Below are 20,322 nucleotides of genomic sequence, written 5' to 3' on the forward strand. Positions count from 1 at the left end.
AATCACTGAAATTTCCTTACAAAAATATATTCAGCGAAGTAATACCAAAATATAAATTAGAAAAGTTTTGATTGTAAGAATCCATATCAAACTTAATGTCGAAGTGTTTGCGAATTAGACCAACTGTAGAGTGAAATTCTGCAACTTTTAAAAAACAACTATGTATTTTGTATAATTATCGATTTAAATCTGCAATAAACGGCAAATTTTTAAATCCAGAAGACTTTCTTTGGCACCTAACTTCAGCTAGCGCTCTGTTGGAGACTAAGGAGTCTCTGTCAAGTTTTCTAGGTCACTACGTCTGGCAAACTTTAACAAAGTGGACCAAAAAAAGCATATTTTGTGCCATTACTGATAAAAAAAGTTCAAATTTTGAAGATTTTATCAAAAACTTTAGCCGAGAAAATTTCAGTCAAACAATTCATCAACACTATTCTATATCTGGAGGTAACAATTACACTCTACTGTTAAAATTTTTAACCTAATTTAATTTTTATTAGCCAAATTGTGCCAAATTTTAGCAAGGATTACTGAAAATGTTAAAAAAAAACTCGAATATTCACAAAATCTTAAACCTCGATAACTCCCTGTAAAAAAAAACGAAATTCGAAAAAATCTTTTTTTTCTAATTACATATTCTAGGATGTACGTGCTTTTCAATGATTTCAATGACACCACTCACAACTTTCTATGATGAATATATCGATCGGCTAAAATTGTCTGAACAAAAAAACCCAGTTGAGTATATAGTTCCTCCCTCCCAACTAAAGTGGGGTTCGGAACAATTAGTATGGTCTTTTTCGCCACATCCCACAATGTAACACCCATTTTACATCTATTAATATATGTTTTTTTGAATTAAAGAGTCAAGACGGACCAAATGGTCCATTTTATTTGGTAAGGGCGCTGGCTCGTAATGTGTTAAATGAAGATAGCATGTTAAAATTTTGTTTGAAGGACTCCATCTGATATGATATGTCGATAACATTCTTTTGTTCACAATTTGTTTACTGATGATGACGATCAAGGAAGGCTGGCGAAGAATAAGGCAGCAACGAAGATGAAACTTGCCGTGCAGTTGACTAAAACAAAGCAGCAAAGTTGTAGTTTTGGTTACTGCTTGAAAACTATATTGTTCAACATCATTTGTTAGTAGTCACGAAAAAAATTGTAGTCATACAAAGCATCTGCCAAATGTTTCTGTTTCCTATTCAGAATCTGATCAGACCTTTGAATCAAAGTCTTTGAATCTGAGGTTGTCAGAGTCAATTGTGCCATGAAGAGACGCTGAATCAATAATTTATTCACATAGTTCAAGATCCAGTGTTTGAATCAGAACAGAGATTGAATGATGGCAGCATTGAAATTTTGAAAGACACACTAATTCAGCGCTGATTTATTCTGAAAAATTGTCACGGGTATTTACAATACACTTTCGACTCGTTTTCAAAAAAATATGTCCAATTAGGGGGATGGGGATGTACCACAGAAAATGACTTACATTTGAAGGCGCCGTTCTCTTTAGTATCAGCTGATGTGTAGGTGTAGGCGATGGAGTAGGGTTCTGAGTTAATTACTCCCTGACTACCACAGTTTGAAGTGGACCCAATTGACAACACCACTGAGATGTTGTAAGTTGTGTTCTCCATCAGTCCAAACACACCCTAAATTGTTGGAAACAGTCTGGAATGTGGAGAATAATAGCAACAGGCAGCTGAGAGCCAAGCTTCTGTTAATCACTCTAGATTGAAACGCTCAATGCTGTTCCGCTGTGATTACACCAAAACATAATGGTTATCATCATATCAAGATAGAGTCTAGCTTTAAACTTCAGAGTGTTGTGAAACAACGGGTCAGTTTATTGGTGGTTTCACATAAAAGAAGAAATTACTGCTGCAACAAATACACTCGCTTCTATGATCAACAAATAAACTATCGCGTCATGTATTCAAGATCTGCTTGCAACCGACTCTACTCAGTCTTATGAATTGTTTTGAGCATTGAACAAAATCTTTTTCTGAAAAAGTGCTAATGAAGCAACTAACAATTAATTTTGTTCGGAATCAAAAGTTTGTGCAATTCGTTTCCAAGCCAAAAAGTTGGTGAGGTAAAAAGCAGAGCAAAAACTTAAAAACAATTAAAAGCAGTGTTTCGGACTTTCCAGCTAGGGAAGGAAGTTTCCCCTCACGTGTTTCAATGCGATATGAAAAATCTCAAAGCTCAAGGAAATGCAATTAAGACACCATCAGCAAAAAATTGAAAACATAAAATATATCAAATTCAAGCCAACCTGCATGTAGCTCACTTCCAAAAAATTTGTGTGCTGTAAGGATTCTATTGAAAACAAAACAAACCAAAACAGACAGAAACAGTACATTATTAGAACAGCTGGGGTTGTGTTTCATTACACTTCACTTGTTAAACTAAACTTAACAGTTCTTAAGAATTTCAACTTCTCATAAATTATGACAAAATGGATTAAATTTATTTCCGTGGTTACCAAAAATCGATCTGCAATGAACTGGCGATTTAAAATGCCGGTTATTGAAAAGCAGAGACCACATTGAAATCTTTTCGTTCAGTGCACAATTATCAATGGTTCATTACACAAAACCAACATGGTACCTTCTAAATATATATTTGTAATTATATCTGGCCGTATTTAGCGAGCAAAAATCTTTGAGGCAGACCATTGACTACAACTGTCGAAAACAATTGGGATAACCTATTGTATGTTGTTGATAGCCCCCCAAAAGTCAACAGTAAATAGTGCCAAATCTCTTGAGAAAATTTTTTCAGGATCAACAACAGAGCCCTAACAGTTTCAACAGAGATCGCTGCAAAAAGTGCCTTCCTTTCATCGCAATTAGCTTCATGTGCATTTTATTTCTGCACCTGAACAGAAATCCTTTCCTAACTTTTCCTCAGCATTGGAGTTTGTCGCTGAACGCATCGACAAAAATCCAGGGAAAAGGCACCTTGTTTATCTGTTGCCCATAATAGAATGAAAATTTCACATGATCGGGTTTTGCTTTTAGGAATCAAGTTCTTCTACTTCTAAAGGACAGTTGGAAAACCTGCGGACACTAAAGCAGCAATAAGAAGATCTCCAAATCGATCACGTATTGCAATTCGGTCTCCAAGACCCTTGCATGTGACCCCCGTGGTTGTTCTACATAGGCAAAATGGACTTTTTCCTATAACGTTATCAACTGGAATGCCTAGATTGTATATTAAGCTCACCAAAAACGCTATGTGCTGCAAAAAAGGGTTCAGTGGTAATATAGGTGGTGGTGGAAGCCATGCTTTGGTTGTAGAAATGACAAATGGTGGGCTCCTTTTTTCGTGTTGTTGGCAGAATACCAAATATATAACTGTTTTTGCATCGTTGGTTCCCTGAATTCCATCAATAGTTTTTAATGCTGAGATGCGATTGAGGGGAACTTGTTTATCTGACAATTGGACAGCTTCAACTGATTTTATACAACCAACAGGTTTGGTTTTCAGTTGGTTCATTGAAGTCTCTACATCTAATGCCAGCTGAATAATAGGCAAGTCTGAAAGAATTCATTCATCTTTTGACAATGTTGTACCAAAAATGTTTTCAAAATGTCCTTTTGCAGTTTATCAAAATATAGTAAGACTTTCGAAAAGATATTGCAATGACATTTTTGCCTAGGGTATAAAACATTTTGAGGGTTTCAAAGCAAGGACGCAAAACACTAAAACGCATTGAGGATCATCATTGTAATTAAGCCTCTCAACAGCATCGCTAATTTTTGGAATCGATGTCGCAAGCACATGATGCTACGTTTTCTGAAATTCCAACCGCAATACCGAGTACTTCGAACCCGTGCCGTTGGTTTCGCTGTGTTGATTGATCTAATTCTGCAAATTAACGGTTGACTATAATTCACACTTGATTTTTTTGTAATTTTTGATCTTCATCTGTGCCTCCATTACACAGGATTTACAATTTAATTCATTGTCTGTCCCCGAAACATCAACATCATTAGGATACCATCTTTTTTGCAGTAGTTCTTGCAGTTTTTGTTGATGATTGGAGGGTTGGTCAAAGAGATAAAGCAAAAGTAAGAGTTTCTAATCTAATGGGTTCATTGCTGCTAATGTCAAATATTTCAACAAAAGACACATTTTATGCCCCGAGTAAAGACACTATAATCCGCTATGCCAGGCATACGGTATGAGTCTGCATTGAGAGGATATCTCATTTTAACATAATAGAAAGCTTTTAAAAATCTGTTGGCAGAATTTTCTCCCGACTGGGAAAAAAGGCAACATTTTTAAAAGTGTTTTGTGTACTCATGATTGATAGTTTAACAAGATCAAGCTATCATATTGTTTAAGCAGAGCTATATAAGGAGCTTGATGCAAAATGTGGAGAAAGTTTGAGTCGTTAGGAAATTTGATTTTATTTTAATCGTTGTTTCTGATTGATCTTACGCGATAGGTTGAACTGCGTGGAGCAGATAGATGTTCTACGCGCATCTTTGTGCTATACGCTTTCTACTTAAATGCTCTACGTGCATCTGGGGCCGGTAGCGTTTTATTTAGAATACACCATCAACTAATCAGAGAGGTTCTGCTGACTAAATTGAATAGATCATGAGGTCAGTCAAGATAACACTGATGGTGGCTATGCTCACCTTTGGAGTTTAGCTTTTCTAACGTATCTTGCGTTTTTTCAAGAGAGCTACACCCTTGTAGACTTGACTTGTGGCCATTCTGTAACCAAATTGTCACTACTAGCGAAGGTTTTTAGATCTACTATCGAGAAAGGAAATGTCCTCTTCAGATCTGTTGCTTCGTTCGGCTTGTTGCATTAAAGCGGCTTCTTCTCACAATTCACAAATGTCATTGTTGCCTAATCACTTGGTTGTACCCAACAGTTTTCACTCTTCTTGCTGCCTTTTTGCCAACTCTGTTTTGAGACCTCATAATGCATTTTTACAATGCAAACAATTTTTCCAGTTGTTCAAATTTTCAGAAATCTCCACATCTTTTCAGAAGGTCAGCCAGCAACTGGTACCGTATAATAAGTAATATCTTTGGAATAAGTCATTTTGTAGAAATAGGAGAAATGCAGTTGACTTTTAGATCCGATATTCCACTGTTGGTCTGCTTGTCAGATGTTTTAATGTAAAACAGCTACTCTTAAATCATATTCCTGTCAACGGAATTCAAACATATGTTTTTTAATTATTCGGAGAACGCTCTGCACTTTCGCTTTGTCATACCTGGTTGCTTAGAAAAACGAAAAAAAATGACTGAATTAAGATTAAAGTTATCCAGGTACGATGAAATGTTTCCAACTGATATACAATTTTTTGTGTTGCCATTGTTATGCTCAAAAACTTGAATGTTCAATTATCTGAGGTGTCGGCAAAAAGTAATTGTGCATAGTGGAACCTCAAAGAAACCATCACCGCACAATATTTGCTTGTGTTTGTGAACCCAAGATGCAGACAATCATATGTTGAGCAACTTTGAATGCATTAGCTTTCGTTGCTTGGTTCAGATCCGTACAGCAAACAATTGACCATTGCAAAAATCTCAAAAAAAATTTTTTCTGTTAGAAAGACCTGATTTCGCTTGACTTTAAGGACTGCCGGTATCGACTCAGAGCTAAATTTTATTTTGCGAGCCAAGATACATTTTGGCGCTTTCCCGCCCAACAAACAAAAAAGAGGGGGTTGGAATGTGCCCGTATTTGATCTCATCGGTTTATCGACTGATATGGCTTCCGGATCCCACTTATAAGCTTCTAGTTTGTTCACGATACAGACCATATCCATCCCATAAAATAATGAAGACGGGGGGTTAAATTTCTCAAGGAGAAAAAGCGCGCTTGGTTTAAAATGTGTTTTTAATTTCAGTTTGCATAATGTGGAAACCGAAGTCATAAAATCAAAAAAAAAATTGGAAAATCTTTTTTCACTTTTGACCAGTGTCCGAAAAGGCATATTTCAAAAAAAATTAATGGGAGTGCAATTGAACAGCATAAATTTGACTCAATTTTTTTTGTGTAACTACTTGCTTTAAGTTCAGGAGAAGGTAGATAAACATTTTTGATCACCTTGGAGTCGGGTTTGAGATCTTTTATGGTATTCGGAGATTTCTCCTAAGTTCTATGTGATACAGCTGTTAAAATAGCAGTGACAATCAACATGTCAAAGTGCTAATCCGCAAATAAGTGTGGACACCAATTTCAAAAAACGTAATTACTACTTTTTTAAGCAACCAATGTCCAAAAATGAGTATTTCAAAAATTTGGCCTCTGTGGAAACAAGTAACAGGTTTTTGTCACACTATTTTTCGAATAACCATTTTTGACGATGAAAAACAGTTAGCCGAATTGGAGACACAGATAAATTACATACTGACTTTTAACATCACATAGCTTCCGTCTGATGGGAAGCACATTGAGAAGTATCGTTGTTGAGACTGAGAGAGACAACAAAATTAACAACACACAAGGAAACAACAGCAGTTATGGAGATATCACCATAAAAATTTGCCGACTGGAAAAGATAAGTGATTCGGTAAATGCTTTTTGGAAAACCAAAGGGACCTTTTAACAATGAAAGCAGCGTCCCGACGACAAAAACTAACTATTTTCAGCAAAAGCATGCCAAATCATATATAATTTATGAAGAATGTTAGCAAAACACTTCATCAGCTATACACAGATAATGCATCAGCTGAACAACGACTTTTTACCAAAGATTTGAAACACATCAACTGTGAACTGTTTATTTTTCTCTTTGTGTAAACCAAAAAACCAAACAAAACAGTACAAAGTAATTTTGATCACTGTCGAAAACTCCAAAAACTGTGGACAGAGCTAACAAATAATAGAGCGATCCAAAAATTATCAATTTTTTTCGGGTTTGAATAATAACAAGTCAAGTTAAGCCCTGAATAACAATCGAGACAAATAAACATTTTATTGAGCTAACAAATGACTAACCCAAAACCAAAGTTTCATAGTCAACATAAAATACGACTGTTCATACGCGGAAATATTGGAATGGTGTCGAAAAGAATTTGAAAACATTATCTTTCTTCAAATAACGGGGTTTGGTGGCAGCCACTTTCGTGATGAAAAAATACATGGTATTGTCCGAAAAATTCAAACACAAACAAATAGACATTCTCGCAAAAATCATTTAGCACAAAGTTAACAAAACGGGTAATTATAGAAACAATTCTTTCTCAATTCTCAATCTTTGCTACTAAAGTTTAGTCATTACCATTTCTTGTCTCCAATGAGCTACAAAAACAATATTCAGGCATGTGAACAACAAAAAAGAAAACAAAAAAAATTGGCAAAAAATTGTTGTTTTATGTTTGTCTCAATGGTATTTGCCAAAAAATGACAGAGCTTTGTAAACTATTATATTGCTTAAATAGGTTAAATTCAAGTTAAAGGTAAAACTGAAGGCAGAAAAGAATGACAAATCTAAAAAAAACGCATTACTCCGACAAATTGGAACCTGATTGATATCAGCAGGAAACTTCCCAAATGACCGATTACTTGTTGGATGCTCAACGGATGCGTTAAAATTAAGTTAACTGACAAGGCAACAGCAAGATAAAAAGCACAGAAATTGCCAAAACTCGTGTTGAAATTGAGGTGTAGAATTTTGTATTTTTGTCGTTAGAAGGCTTCTAGCTGGTGACTAACTAGCACCCAAAACCCTATCAAAATTTTGAAAGACTTGTTTGGTAGTTCCTCTTGTTGTAGGGAGTGTTCTGTGTTGTCCCCAAAAAATGTTTCTTTCTCGGCTGCTTGAAAACTTCACTCTGGATAATTGAAATAAAATCAAAATATGCAATAACAGCAACGAGTAATGTTATAGTCAAAGACAAAAAAAATTGCAAATTCAACAATCAAAAGGAATTTTTCTATCGAAACGAATTAATGATCCACGCTAAATCAAACTAACCCAATCACTCTCTCCGCAAGTATCCACAAATCCGTCAACTTATATCCTAACCCAAACAAATAAATAAGTTCTGCCACCCAGTAAATATGTTACTAGCCCGAAACTCATAATCTTCGCAACCAACAACTTTGAATAACTTTCCAGTTTCACTCACTGCAACTACGGAACTCTGTTCCTTCGCCAAGAACTCACTAAGCAAATACAATTTTCTCGCACTGAGAGCCAACTGCTCCAATTGAGCTTTCTCTTTTCCAATTTGACTGCCAAACACTGTTATTCAGCCTCGTAAGCCTCTCTCTCTCTCTCAGACTTGCACTCTCGCGTCAGATGGTTCTTCTTGTACTAGAGGGTACTCGACTTTATCAGTTCTTTATCAACAAAATGTAACGTGTCGTTCCTTTTAGAAGGCTTCTAGCTGGTGACTAACTAGCGCCCAAAACCCTATCAAAAATTTTGAAGGACTTGTTTGGTAGATCCTCTTGTTGTAGGGAGTGTTCTGTGTTGTCCCCAAAAAATGTTTCTCTCTTGACTGCTTGAAAACTTCACTCTGGATAAAAGAAATAAAAATCAAAATATATAATAACAGCAACAGGTAATGTTATAGTCAGAGTCAAAAAAATTAGTAAATTCAACAATCGAAAGGAATTTTTCTATCGAAACGAATTAATGGTCCACGCTAAATCAAACTAACCCAATCACTCTCTCCGCAAGTATCCACAAATCCGTCAACTTACATCCTAACCCAAACAAATAAAATAAGTTCTGCCTCCCAGTAAATATGTTACTAGCCCGAAACTCATAATCTTTGCAACCAACAATTTTGAATAACTTTGCAGTTTCACTCACTGCAACTACGGAACTATGTTCCTTCGCAAAGAACTCTCTAAGCAAATACAATTTTGTCGCACTGAGAGCCAACAGCTCCAATTGAGCTTTCTCTTTTCCAATTTGACTGTCGAACACTGTTATTCAGCCTCGTATGCCTCTCTCTCTCTCTCACACTTGCACTCTCGCGTCAGATGGATTTTTTGTACTAGTGGGTACTCGACCTTTATCAGTTCTTTATCAGAAAAATGTAACGTGTCGTTCCTTTTAGAACATTTTGACCTTACGCATAATTGTAATACTGGGCGTACAAATTTGGTCACTCGCTGCAGTTTATCTTATATACGTTTTTTGCTCAATAAGAAGGAAATTTTGCGGACATCTCGCTTTGATAAATTCAGCATCCAACAAAATTTATGTTTTATGTTCAACAGCTCTTAAAGAAGTACTGCAGTCTGTTCCTACCCTTTCTCTGTTACTGATACTCCCAATATTTAGTCTATGGATACTTTTGTTCTTTGCTCCTTCTGTGGATCTAGCAATATTCTTCATTAGTCTATTTTTAACCATTCTTTTTAGGATCACAATGGTGGAAAAATCAGTCAAAATATAGATCTTTCTGCTTTTTTCTTTGTAGAATATTTGTCAGCGTTAATACTTTGACAATGAGCGTTAACTGATTTGCGTTTTTAACTTTTAAATAATTTTTTGGACAGATGTTTGGGCAGACTCTGGTACAAACGTTGCTTCTTTCACGAAAGTGCATAAAAAAGTCAGTTATCGCTTCTCTTTTGTTTGTTTTAAAAGCAGAATAAGCAGCTCTGGGTTACCGGAAAGAGCTCGCTATTTTTTCAATGCATATGCAATAGTCCAAAAAGTCACCAGTTGAAATTTGAAGTCAATCGGATTTGAGGAACGGGGGTCTTGATGGGTCGCCAAAATTATATTTTCAACAAATTAGTTTCTTGCTATCAGAGTTCCCTGCGCAAAAACCCTTGTGCTCTTCTGTTTGCTTGAATTAAGTTTCAGCAAGAGATCTATCAACCAAATTGTCCAGTCGTTATACCTCAATTATCAAATTTGTATCAAAACTCATTATTTCGACTAAAATTTCCGGTTTAAAATTTTTTGAACTTCCAATATTTTAATTGCTGTTTTTTATGAAAATACTGACTTCATGCACGGTACAATCACCAAAATTGCTTAACAGTTAGTGTTTCCTAGCTTAGGTTTCAATAAGGCCCGTTGATCATCTCAAGTTCTCCCTAATAAATTTGACCTGACTGACAAAATTTGAATATAAGAACTCAAAAAACTAATTGTTTTAAATCCCAAGACCTCTACCAATTTTCTCCTGCAAATACAACGAGGCTTTTGAAACAATACTCAAACTAGTTTTCCTCATAAAAGATTACCGGGCTTGGATCGAAAAAACTATTGCGAAAAAAAGTAAACATTTTTCCATTTCATTTTCTTTTTCTTTTCAGTTCTTCATGCACGTCCCTTCAACCACCCTTTTGTTCTGCTTTAATTTGTTATGGGATCAAACCCGTTTAGTTGATGTGCCTAAAAACCAACCACTTTTTTAATTACACCATAAAAGTATCAGTTCTTAATCATTTAAAATCCTCGCTTCCACAATTCGCAGAAAAAACAATTGGAAAGTGTAATTTGTATCATACAATACGTTGTTTTTGCGCAATAAAAATAATGAAAAGTACGTTTATCTGTTTTTCTTTGTTTTCCATTCCCCATGCTGTGGTTAATGATTAGGGGCAAATTAACGTCCTTTCTTCGAAAAAATGCAGAAAAATTGACCGACAAATCCTTCAAAGCACACTTGTTGTTTTTCCCTTCTTCTATAGAGTGATTTTGTTCTATTTAACATACATTTTCAATCCTTTCTGAAAACATTAAACAGTAATCTCAAACTTGTAGCTGCTTATATGGAATATACGCTCAGTTTTATTGTCCCAAAATTGCTTTTAGGGGTGCAATTTTGGGGTTTAGGGGAATTTATGAATAAATATCATTTGTTTTCCCCAACTTCTTCCATTTTTTTTGTTGTACTCATACTTGGTTCCGACTGTTTAGTGACCTCTGAGTATTATTCTGAGCTAGTCTCTTTTGTTTACATAACAAATAAAGATAAATTCCACCTCAATTTACATCGCTCAATTTCGTTACTTTTATTTGAATAGTCAATATACTCAAGATTAGCTCCTAAATTCTACAAACTAATTAACCAACGAATATCAAAGTTTCAATTTCACGTAGTTTCGTTGAACCTCCATAATAATTTCTATATGAGGAATTGATTATAATAAACAAGACTACAAAAGAAAACAAACAATTACAAACCTTCAAAGATCACAATTATACTTTTACGAAAGAAAATGCGGACGAAAAGTAAAAATTATAGCCCCCATTCAATAATTCAAGTAAGAGCATCTACAAACCAATAGAACAACTGCTTTAACTTCTAAAGGACGCAAAAAGGTGAATAGAGAAAGAGCAAGAATCAAATTGCAGCACGTAAAAAAATCAATCTCCCTAGGAAATTAACGACTACTAAAACAACAATTTTTGACTTTCTTTATAGGACACCGTCCTGAGAAAACAACTGAAAATTAAATTAAATTTCTTTTTACTCCTTCAGCGTGTCTAAATTACTTGCAGCGTGTCTAATGGCAGTCCCGACAAGAAGTCTGTCAATTTAATCTAAACAAGCAAAAACATAAGAATCCTTGAAATGACATGTAAACTAATTGAACCTTAAGAGTTAAGCAGACAGGACAATATTTGATTGGAATTTGAAGAAATAGATCAAATATAAATTTTGCATTTTTGACAACTGTTTATTTAAGTTACTGAAAAGACTCAATTTTTTTATTCCAGAACTCTTTAGAGGTAAAGTCGAAAAAAAATATCTATTATTTTAGCCAAATTTGAACCGAGCAATTCGGCAGCCCACTTTGCCAACCTACTTCTAAAGTGAAGAAGAATAACACCTTTTCTGACCATTTAAAAAAAATAGCAAAATTGATTAAATTTTGAGCAGATATTAACCAACAAACTCAAGGGATATCACCCAACTATTCCAAAAACCCCAAACCTGGATAACTATTCGAAAAAAGTGACCATCAAATATTTATTTTTCGCTGGATGTGCTTCGTAATGATACCAGTCATGTAGTTCTACAACAATTTTTATGATCGTACAAATTTTACAAAACAAAAATTCCAGTTGAGCTTATTGTTCCTCCCCCATTAAGCAGCGAGGCTTTACTTGAGGACAAATATAGTCAAAAAATTATCTGCATTTTATTAGTCAGTTATAGATGGCATACGAAAAAGGGGTAAAAACAGAGGTGCTTGTTTGAAGGTTGAGTTTATTATTTCATGCAGGGTTTATTAAGTGAATGACATATTTATCGAAAACAGAGTTATAACTAGGAAAATAAACAGGAAAAAAAACAGAGGTGCTTGTTTGAAGGTTGAGTTTATTATTTCATGCAGGGTTCATTAAGTGAATGACATATTTATCGAAAACAGAGTTATAACTAGGAAAATAAATAGGAAAAAAACAGAGGTGCTTGTTTGAAGGTTGAGTTTATTATTTCATGCAGGGTTTATTAAGTGAATGACATATTTATCGAAAACAGAGTTATAACTAGGAAAATAAACAGGAAAAAAACAGAGGTGCTTGTTTGAAGGTTGAGTTTATTATTTCATGCAGGGTTCATTAAGTGAATGACATATTTATCGAAAACAGAGTTATAACTAGGAAAATAAACAGGAAAAAAACAGAGGTGCTTGTTTGAAGGTTGAGTTTATTATTTCATGCAGGGTTCATTAAGTGAATGACATATTTATCGAAAACAGAGTTATAACTAGGAAAATAAACAGGAGAAAAACAGAGGTCCTTGTTTGAAGGTTGAGTTTATTATTTCATGCAGGGTTCATTAAGTGAATGACATATTTATCGAAAACAGAGTTATAACTAGGAAAATAAACAGGAAAAAAACAGAGGTGCTTGTTTGAAGGTTGAGTTTATTATTTCATGCAGGGTTCATTAAGTGAATGACATATTTATCGAAAACAGAGTTATAACTAGGAAAATAAACAGGAAAAAAACAGAGGTGCTTGTTTGAAGGTTGAGTTTATTATTTCATGCAGGGTTTATTAAGTGAATGACATATTTATCGAAAACAGAGTTATAACTAGGAAAATAAACAGGAAAAAAACAGAGGTGCTTGTTTGAAGGTTGAGTTTATTATTTCATGCAGGGTTCATTAAGTGAATGACATATTTATCGAAAACAGAGTTATAACTAGGAAAATAAACAGGAGAAAAACAGAGGTGCTTGTTTGAAGGTTGAGTTTATTATTTCATGCAGGGTTCATTAAGTGAATGACATATTTATCGAAAACAGAGTTATAACTAGGAAAATAAACAGGAAAAAAACAGAGGTGCTTGTTTGAAGGTTGAGTTTATTATTTCATGCAGGGTTCATTAAGTGAATGACATATTTATCGAAAACAGAGTTATAACTAGGAAAATAAACAGGAGAAAAACAGAGGTCCTTGTTTGAAGGTTGAGTTTATTATTTCATGCAGGGTTTATTAAGTGAATGACATATTTATCGAAAACAGAGCTATAACTAGGAAAATAAACAGGAAAAAAACAGAGGTGCTTGTTTGAAGGTTGAGTTTATTATTTCATGCAGGGTTCATTAAGTGAATGACATATTTATCGAAAACAGAGTTATAACTAGGAAAATAAACAGGAGAAAAACAGAGGTGCTTGTTTGAAGGTTGAGTTTATTATTTCATGCAGGGTTCATTAAATGAATGACAATTTTATCGAAAACTAAGTTATAACTAAGAAAATCTTAAAAATTATACAATTTTTTCTTTAAAAAATTAATCTTGTAATATCTTTTCGATAGGCAAGTTTTCAACCCTGGAAGTGTTTGATCAGAGTATCGTGAATAATACCTGAAAAATGCTGTTGGAATTGAACGAGATATCTGCCTGATGGGCTGGGTGGAAAGAGACAGTTCCACTGTCAAATCCTCCGCTTCCGATAGTCACCGTTGTGATGTTAGCTGATGTCTCGTTTATCTGCAATGCGCCTATTGCCGATGCCACTTCAGGGACTAAAACCATGCTCTGCCGGATTCTGGAAATTTTTGGAAAAATTTATCAGAAACACGCAGAGTTCTTTTCCTGAATTCTTGAAAAACATTAAGTTGCGTTAAGACTGTGAAAAACGCCAATATTCGGAAATTTCGGCTTTCATCAATTAGCACCTCTTCAAGTCTTCAATTTTGCTAAAATTCACCGGATTTACGGTGAAAATCAGCGGTAAAAATGTTTAAAGTTCTGCCCGGGTGATTCAGCCCTTCTAGCTTGGTTAATTTGCATTGGCCGTCGGTGCCCAACTCAAACCCTATATTGTGGGATGGACTCTAAAAATGTGCAAGTAAAATTACCTAAAGTATCAAAAAAAAATTTACCTGAACTGTGCACTTGTTTTGGCGTTCCTGCACGCTACCTGCACGATACCTGAAGGTACCCACGATTGCAGCTAAAATTACCTGAAAAATTCACTCAGTCCTCCTGCAAAAATTACCAAATGTACCTTCATGGCCGAAATGAGGGTAAATTTACCTGCACATTTTACCCTAACTTTTCAAGTAATTTACCCTCTATGTAAGAAAAGTGTTATACGATTTGTTGTTTTAAAAATAATAAAAATCTAAAACACCTGCTCATTCCTAATGCGATTGATTTTCTTACTAGTTCGGGAATAGTCATAGAAAAGCTTTATGAAATCCATTTTTCTGTCTAAAAAGTTTTCAAGCCTAAAAAGAATTACAAAATATTTTTTAAGCATGCAATTTTTCTGGACATTTTGTGCTCCAAGTTTATCCAATAAAAATAAAACTATTTTTTAAGCAATTTTGCAGAAAATTGTGCGGGTAATTTTTCACCTGAACATGACCGTACCTGCACACTGTTCAGGTGAATTTACCTATGCCTCATTTAGAGTGCAAACCAACGTTGTAAGTGTAAGTCAGCGATGTGGAATTCGTCAACCAAATTAAGCGTTGTCATTTAGAATGTGTATTTGAGTGAAACTATATAATCCCAACTTAAGGATCTCAAATTATATGAACAATAGCGTGTCTAGGGGCAAGTGGTCTCTTCAGTAACTTGTACTTCTATAATCTGATAATCATGAAAATATCGTATATAATTACTTGATCATCATACAAGCCTGTGTATTACTTTCTTGTGCGGTTCGTGTAAATATATATTCGATGATTTGGATTACTTAACTTTCAAGCTCAAAAAATTGCAGGTAAATTGATCATACATTACAGGTAAAGTTACCTAGAACTTGCAAGTAAATTGTTTCTTAGTGCAACTTACCTGCAAGCAATCTCAAAAATCTGCAATTCCAGGTAAATTTGTCTGCCATTTACTTAGAAATTGCCGTATTACCCTCCTAGAATTTTACCTGCAAACAAAATTTCTAGGTAGTTCTACCTGCAAATTGAGGGTCTTTCAATTAGTCTAACAGCTGTCTGCTGGCTACTAAAATTTTTCGCAATTACGCTTCAGTTGTTATTAAGATATATGACACAAGTTTTTGACTTTAGAAGAATTTTCTTTTTTATAACAACAGATGAAAATACCGAGGAAAATTTGAGTTCTGTTTTCAGAATTTTCCTCACAACTTTCCCGCCCCTTATTATCTGAAAACTCAATTTTAACCATGCAATTAGAAATAAAAAGTCGAGCTGAGCATGCCAAAAACTATTTATCGACAGCAGTGATTGTAGTTAATGGGGCATAATAATTTCTGCTGAAATTTTTTTAGTTTCTGCTCGGACCTACTTTTTATCATTCTAATTGTCCACTGAGGAATACTATTGAAAACCCTTCAATCAGAGTTTTTGAATATTTTTTTTCACGTCAAAATCTACATACATAATATAATATTGCTGTTTGAGTTTGCTGGTAAATAACGTATTTCTAGGTAAATTGCACGTATCATGTTTTTGCAGGTAATGTTACCTGCAATTTTGTTTACCTGCGGACGTTGCAGGTAAATTTACCTTGACATTTTTTAGAGTGACCCCTGGAAAGTGCCTAAAAATTAATCCTGAGAACATGGAAGGCTAGAAAATTTTTCGCTATGCAAAATTTCCACTCAAAAGTTTTTGAAAAGTTGGCTTGGAGTTGGGAATCAACTTGCATGCATTATGCAAGTCTTGGCCAAGACTTGCCAGGCTTCTAGGACTTGTATTGAGAATTGCTCAGAACTGAAAAACCATAATAGACTCGCATATATAGACTTGATCAGTTCTGAGACTTGTACTTAAGTACGGGACGCCATATATGATTATATTGTATGACTGCTAAGAAGCCTAAACCTATTGTTCCAGCCAACCTGTACAAAATGTGATTTGAGCGGTATAGGTCTCCGGGATTGTTCCGTTCCGAGAGATGTTGCCAACATAAAGGGTGTAGGAGGTACCCGGAATCAACCCACTCATTCTGACATACCCAGGGCGCAGAGTAGGCTCATTATCGTTCACCTGCAAAGCCACAACTAACTTGGCTACATTAAAACTAGAGAACGAGCACATTTCTAACCAAAGACAAAATACTATTTTAAATAATGTTTAAAATAGCATTTAAATATAACATATTTGATGGATGCATAAAATTTGAAAAGCAGAAGTTTTATTTAAAAAGACCTATCAAATTCCATTTAGATATCTGGGTAAAAACGAACCATGGAATACTAAAATTTACAAGATTCGATATCTTTTTTATCCAAATATTTTCAAATTATATTTCTAATAATTCTCATAAAATCTGAAGACAAATTTTTTCCTACTCTAGAAGAGAATAAGGAAACCAGTTGGGCAGTCTCAAGAGAGACTGAAGTCTGGCAAAAATTTGATCATTAAGTTCTGATCAGACATTACATTGTGGACAATGGTCAAGTTCCATGTCAACATAAATGATTTTTTTGTATTGTTTATTGATTTATTGTTAAGATAATTGTTTATTGGAAATGAAGCACCAACGCCAATCCACTTTTTATAAATTTCAGCTGTTATACCGTTTAAACCCAAAATTTTTGAATATCTTTGTTTTTTTTTCACTGCGCGTTCAATAATATAAAAATTTGTTTTACACTACCTTCACTGACAGTTTTTGCCCGCTCAGGTTTGCATTTGTTAAAATTATTTTTTAAATGCCAGCTAACTGAGAAAGAGTTTACTAATAGTTCATTTAATTTTTTTAAACAATCGTTTATCTCTTTACATGACCGGCTCTCTTTTTTTTGGCGTCAGCATTTTGAGTATTATGGGAGCAGTATAAGTTTTCAGAATTCTGAAAACTTATACTGCTCCCATAATACTGATGAGTCCAAAATGCTGACGCCAAAAAGAGAGCCGGTCATGTAAAGAGATAAACGATTGTTTAAAAAATAAAATGAACTATTAGTAAACTCTTTCTCAGTTAGCTTCTGTTAACATCTTTACATTACCGCATATGATGCACTGGGGCATCCAACGTCAGTTGCAGAGGTGCAGTTAAGTCCACCTGCTACAATGCCATCATTGGAGAATGCAGTGTGTACGATAGAGAAATTAGCAGAGACAGTGTCAGCCTCAACAAGTGTCAGATCCAAGCCTCCCGTAGCGTCACAATCTACAAAACCCCGCATTTCACAAGTTGATGTCTCAAAATTAACTGATACGATTTTACCATCGGAGGTTAAAAATTTAGAAATATGATCAGTCTTTCGTAAAAATCGATCGTTTCATGCGTTCTCCGGGTGCTCAAAGTGATCACTCAAAGTGATCATACTCTATAGGCCGAGAATCCATGTTAAATTGTATTTTCGTGTGTTAGAAGGTACTTATGCTGGTCAGTCTTTCGCGAGCTCTAATTTTTGGATGATCCTATTACTGTGCATTGTGAGGTACTCCCTCTATTTATGCAGTCAGGAAATATAAATTTCAAGTTCATTTGAATAAGCAAGAGAAACAATGTTCAAATTGTAAGAGAGCAACGTTGCTTCTCAGATCCTGAAGTCTTTCTTCTGCCCACATGCTTGAAAGTAATGAGCCTGTGTGAACAAAGTGGCATTACTAAGGAATGACCTACTTTAATGTATAATCACACTTTTAGGGGCATGTCTGAAAAATAAAAAGCCCTTAAGGATGTCCGGATTCATCAAAATGATTCCCAATCATCTTTTCTCATCTATAATATGCTATGCTTGAAAAGGGGACAAGTGGCCAATGTGGATGTTGTGGGTGGAACCCAGGTGGAAGGCTTTAAAATAGACGCTAAAATGACGGTATGATCTTGCTTGTTAAAAATGATTGCTATAAAAACGGGATTTCACTAACCTTTGATAATTACAAAAGTGATCACGGCCATAAAGGCAAAAATTTTGGGAAAACTGGTCATGATATCAAATATATTTTCACTGCAGTTACTACTTCTTTGTGAAACGTTAAGTTCTTGTTTACAAAAGAACTTTTACTTGAAATGGCTCCGAACCATGAACACTAAATCATTACTACTACTTTACTATAATAGTAAAGCGCGATCTTTCATTAGACTGTCAGAAAAGGCTCCAAATAATTTACGTTTTTATTTATGCCATTATATATCGAATTCACTCCAATTCTTTGCGAGCATAAAAGACACAAATTACTTGGCCGACCCATGCTTCGGTTAGTACAGAAGCAATGGTTGAAAGTCAATTGTGTCAATTTTATGCTCTTCGAATCTTTCTTTCATAAAAAGTTAAATTGGCAGAAAATTAACAAACACTTACTAGCTTAAGTTTTTTCAACAGGGACTCTCAGTAATGTACGTTCGCACATAAAGTTCCGACCCCGCTCATCCGCATTTTTGGCATAAATGTCTACCAAACGAGGAACAGATGGAAAACCACCAAAAATTAAAGTATTTTTTAAAAAAATGTGTATGAACAAAAAGATCGCCTCCAATGCAGATAACTCAGTGGAGTAAAAAAAATTTCGCATTTGTTTGATGAGATCAGCCATTATTAAGGAAGCAAGTCGCAAGTCAAGACAAGCAACAAAATCAAGCAACAATAACAACGAACATTTATAATATCCAAAACTTTATGTCCATTTTAAAAAACTTATTAGCAAGGTCAAAATAGCGTCAGATAAAACTGAATTAAACAAAACAACTTGTATTTCACTAGAAAAGATATGGGACCACTCAAATAAGGCTCGTTAATAATTAGACAAAGAAGAACAAAATAACAGTAGAGTTAAAAAAAAATGGCTTAAATTTTCAAAAACGATTAGTTTCAAAGTATTGAAAACCATTAGATATCAATTGAAAATATTCAACATGTTTATGATTACATACGCCTCTAAAGAAGGGCATTCAGACCTGTCTTCATTCAATTCTCTGTGCAGTTACAAAAAGAACAACAAATGGAGACAACAAACAAAAACTCAAATAACTTGCGAGAGGACGCTGTCAAAGCCGCATAGGCAGATCTTGCCCCTCAAAATAGGTTGAATAGAGCCTTTTTGGAACTCCCATAAAGAGGTCTGCTGGCTCTCTTTAATGAGAAAAGGTAATACGTAGACAAAAAAAGAGAAAAAGTGCCGAATGAGGTAACACTTGTATTTTTCGAAAACAATGAATATCAAAGTCACGAAAGCCATTAGCTACAAAATGAGATAATTAAATAAGTTCGTTTTATCGTCCAAGGGTAGTGCTTGATACCATTAGTTATTCAGAATTTGTCTTACGTCTACAAAAAGAGCATCAAATTTAGACAAAAAAAAATTAGTTACTTTTTTTTTTACAAAAAACCTGTGTCAAAGCCAGTAAATTCATAACGAAATCTTTAAAAACATTTGATTATGTAGATTTCCATATTCAATTGAAAAAATTGTCATATGTGACCTGTAATAAACGAGACTAGGTAACAAATTGAAAAAAAATAACAAAAGTTATAAAATGTTTTTCTTTGTTTTTGAAGACAATTGTTTTCAATGTCCTGAAAGCAATCAGCTATCAACTCAAATTCCATTCTCTGATCTGCGGTTGGAGAAAAAATTTAAAAATTTTTCCAGTGCAACGCTTTTGAACGTTTAGCTTCCAGCCCAAGTTTGAAATCATTATCTTATCAAGATCTTTGTTTTCACAAATGGTTTTGATTTTAGACTGAACTGGTGTTCACTATCTTCTTGCATAACATTCATTACCGAGCACTTAATTTGTTTCAATTTTTGGAAATATTTTGCTAAACTAATTTTCAATCGACTCCAGATCGCTTAGCATTTTCTCCGGCGTTGGAATTACTAATTTAAAACCATCAGCTTATCCAAGTGCACTACATGGTGTGACTTGAATAGGAAGATCCTTTGCTTGAAGCTTTGTGGGACACAACTGGTTATTGGAACAGTAACAAAGATGCATTCAAGATATATT

At 34.6% G+C, this 20,322-nt stretch overlaps 2 protein-coding genes across 2 annotated transcripts in view; one reads left to right on the forward strand and one right to left on the reverse strand.

The window, feature by feature from the left end:
- Positions 1-20,322, forward strand: part of LOC142337601 (cilia- and flagella-associated protein 298-A-like) — a 364,848-nt gene that overhangs the window by 244,001 nt on the left and 100,525 nt on the right. The window lies entirely within an intron of this gene.
- On the reverse strand, positions 817-18,342 carry LOC142338376 (uncharacterized). Its single transcript, XM_075388102.1, has 6 exons — positions 18,243-18,342; positions 17,372-17,535; positions 16,259-16,406; positions 13,795-13,955; positions 1,502-1,664; positions 817-1,082 (listed from the first exon to the last, which is right to left on the reverse strand). Exons 1-6 carry the CDS (start codon positions 18,301-18,303, stop codon positions 1,024-1,026), a joined length of 756 nt encoding a protein of 251 aa, XP_075244217.1. The 5' UTR covers positions 18,304-18,342; the 3' UTR covers positions 817-1,023.

This window comes from Convolutriloba macropyga, chromosome 4, assembly GCF_964194025.1.
Source record: "Convolutriloba macropyga chromosome 4, txConMacr16.3, whole genome shotgun sequence".
NCBI lineage: Eukaryota > Metazoa > Xenacoelomorpha > Acoela > Convolutidae > Convolutriloba > Convolutriloba macropyga.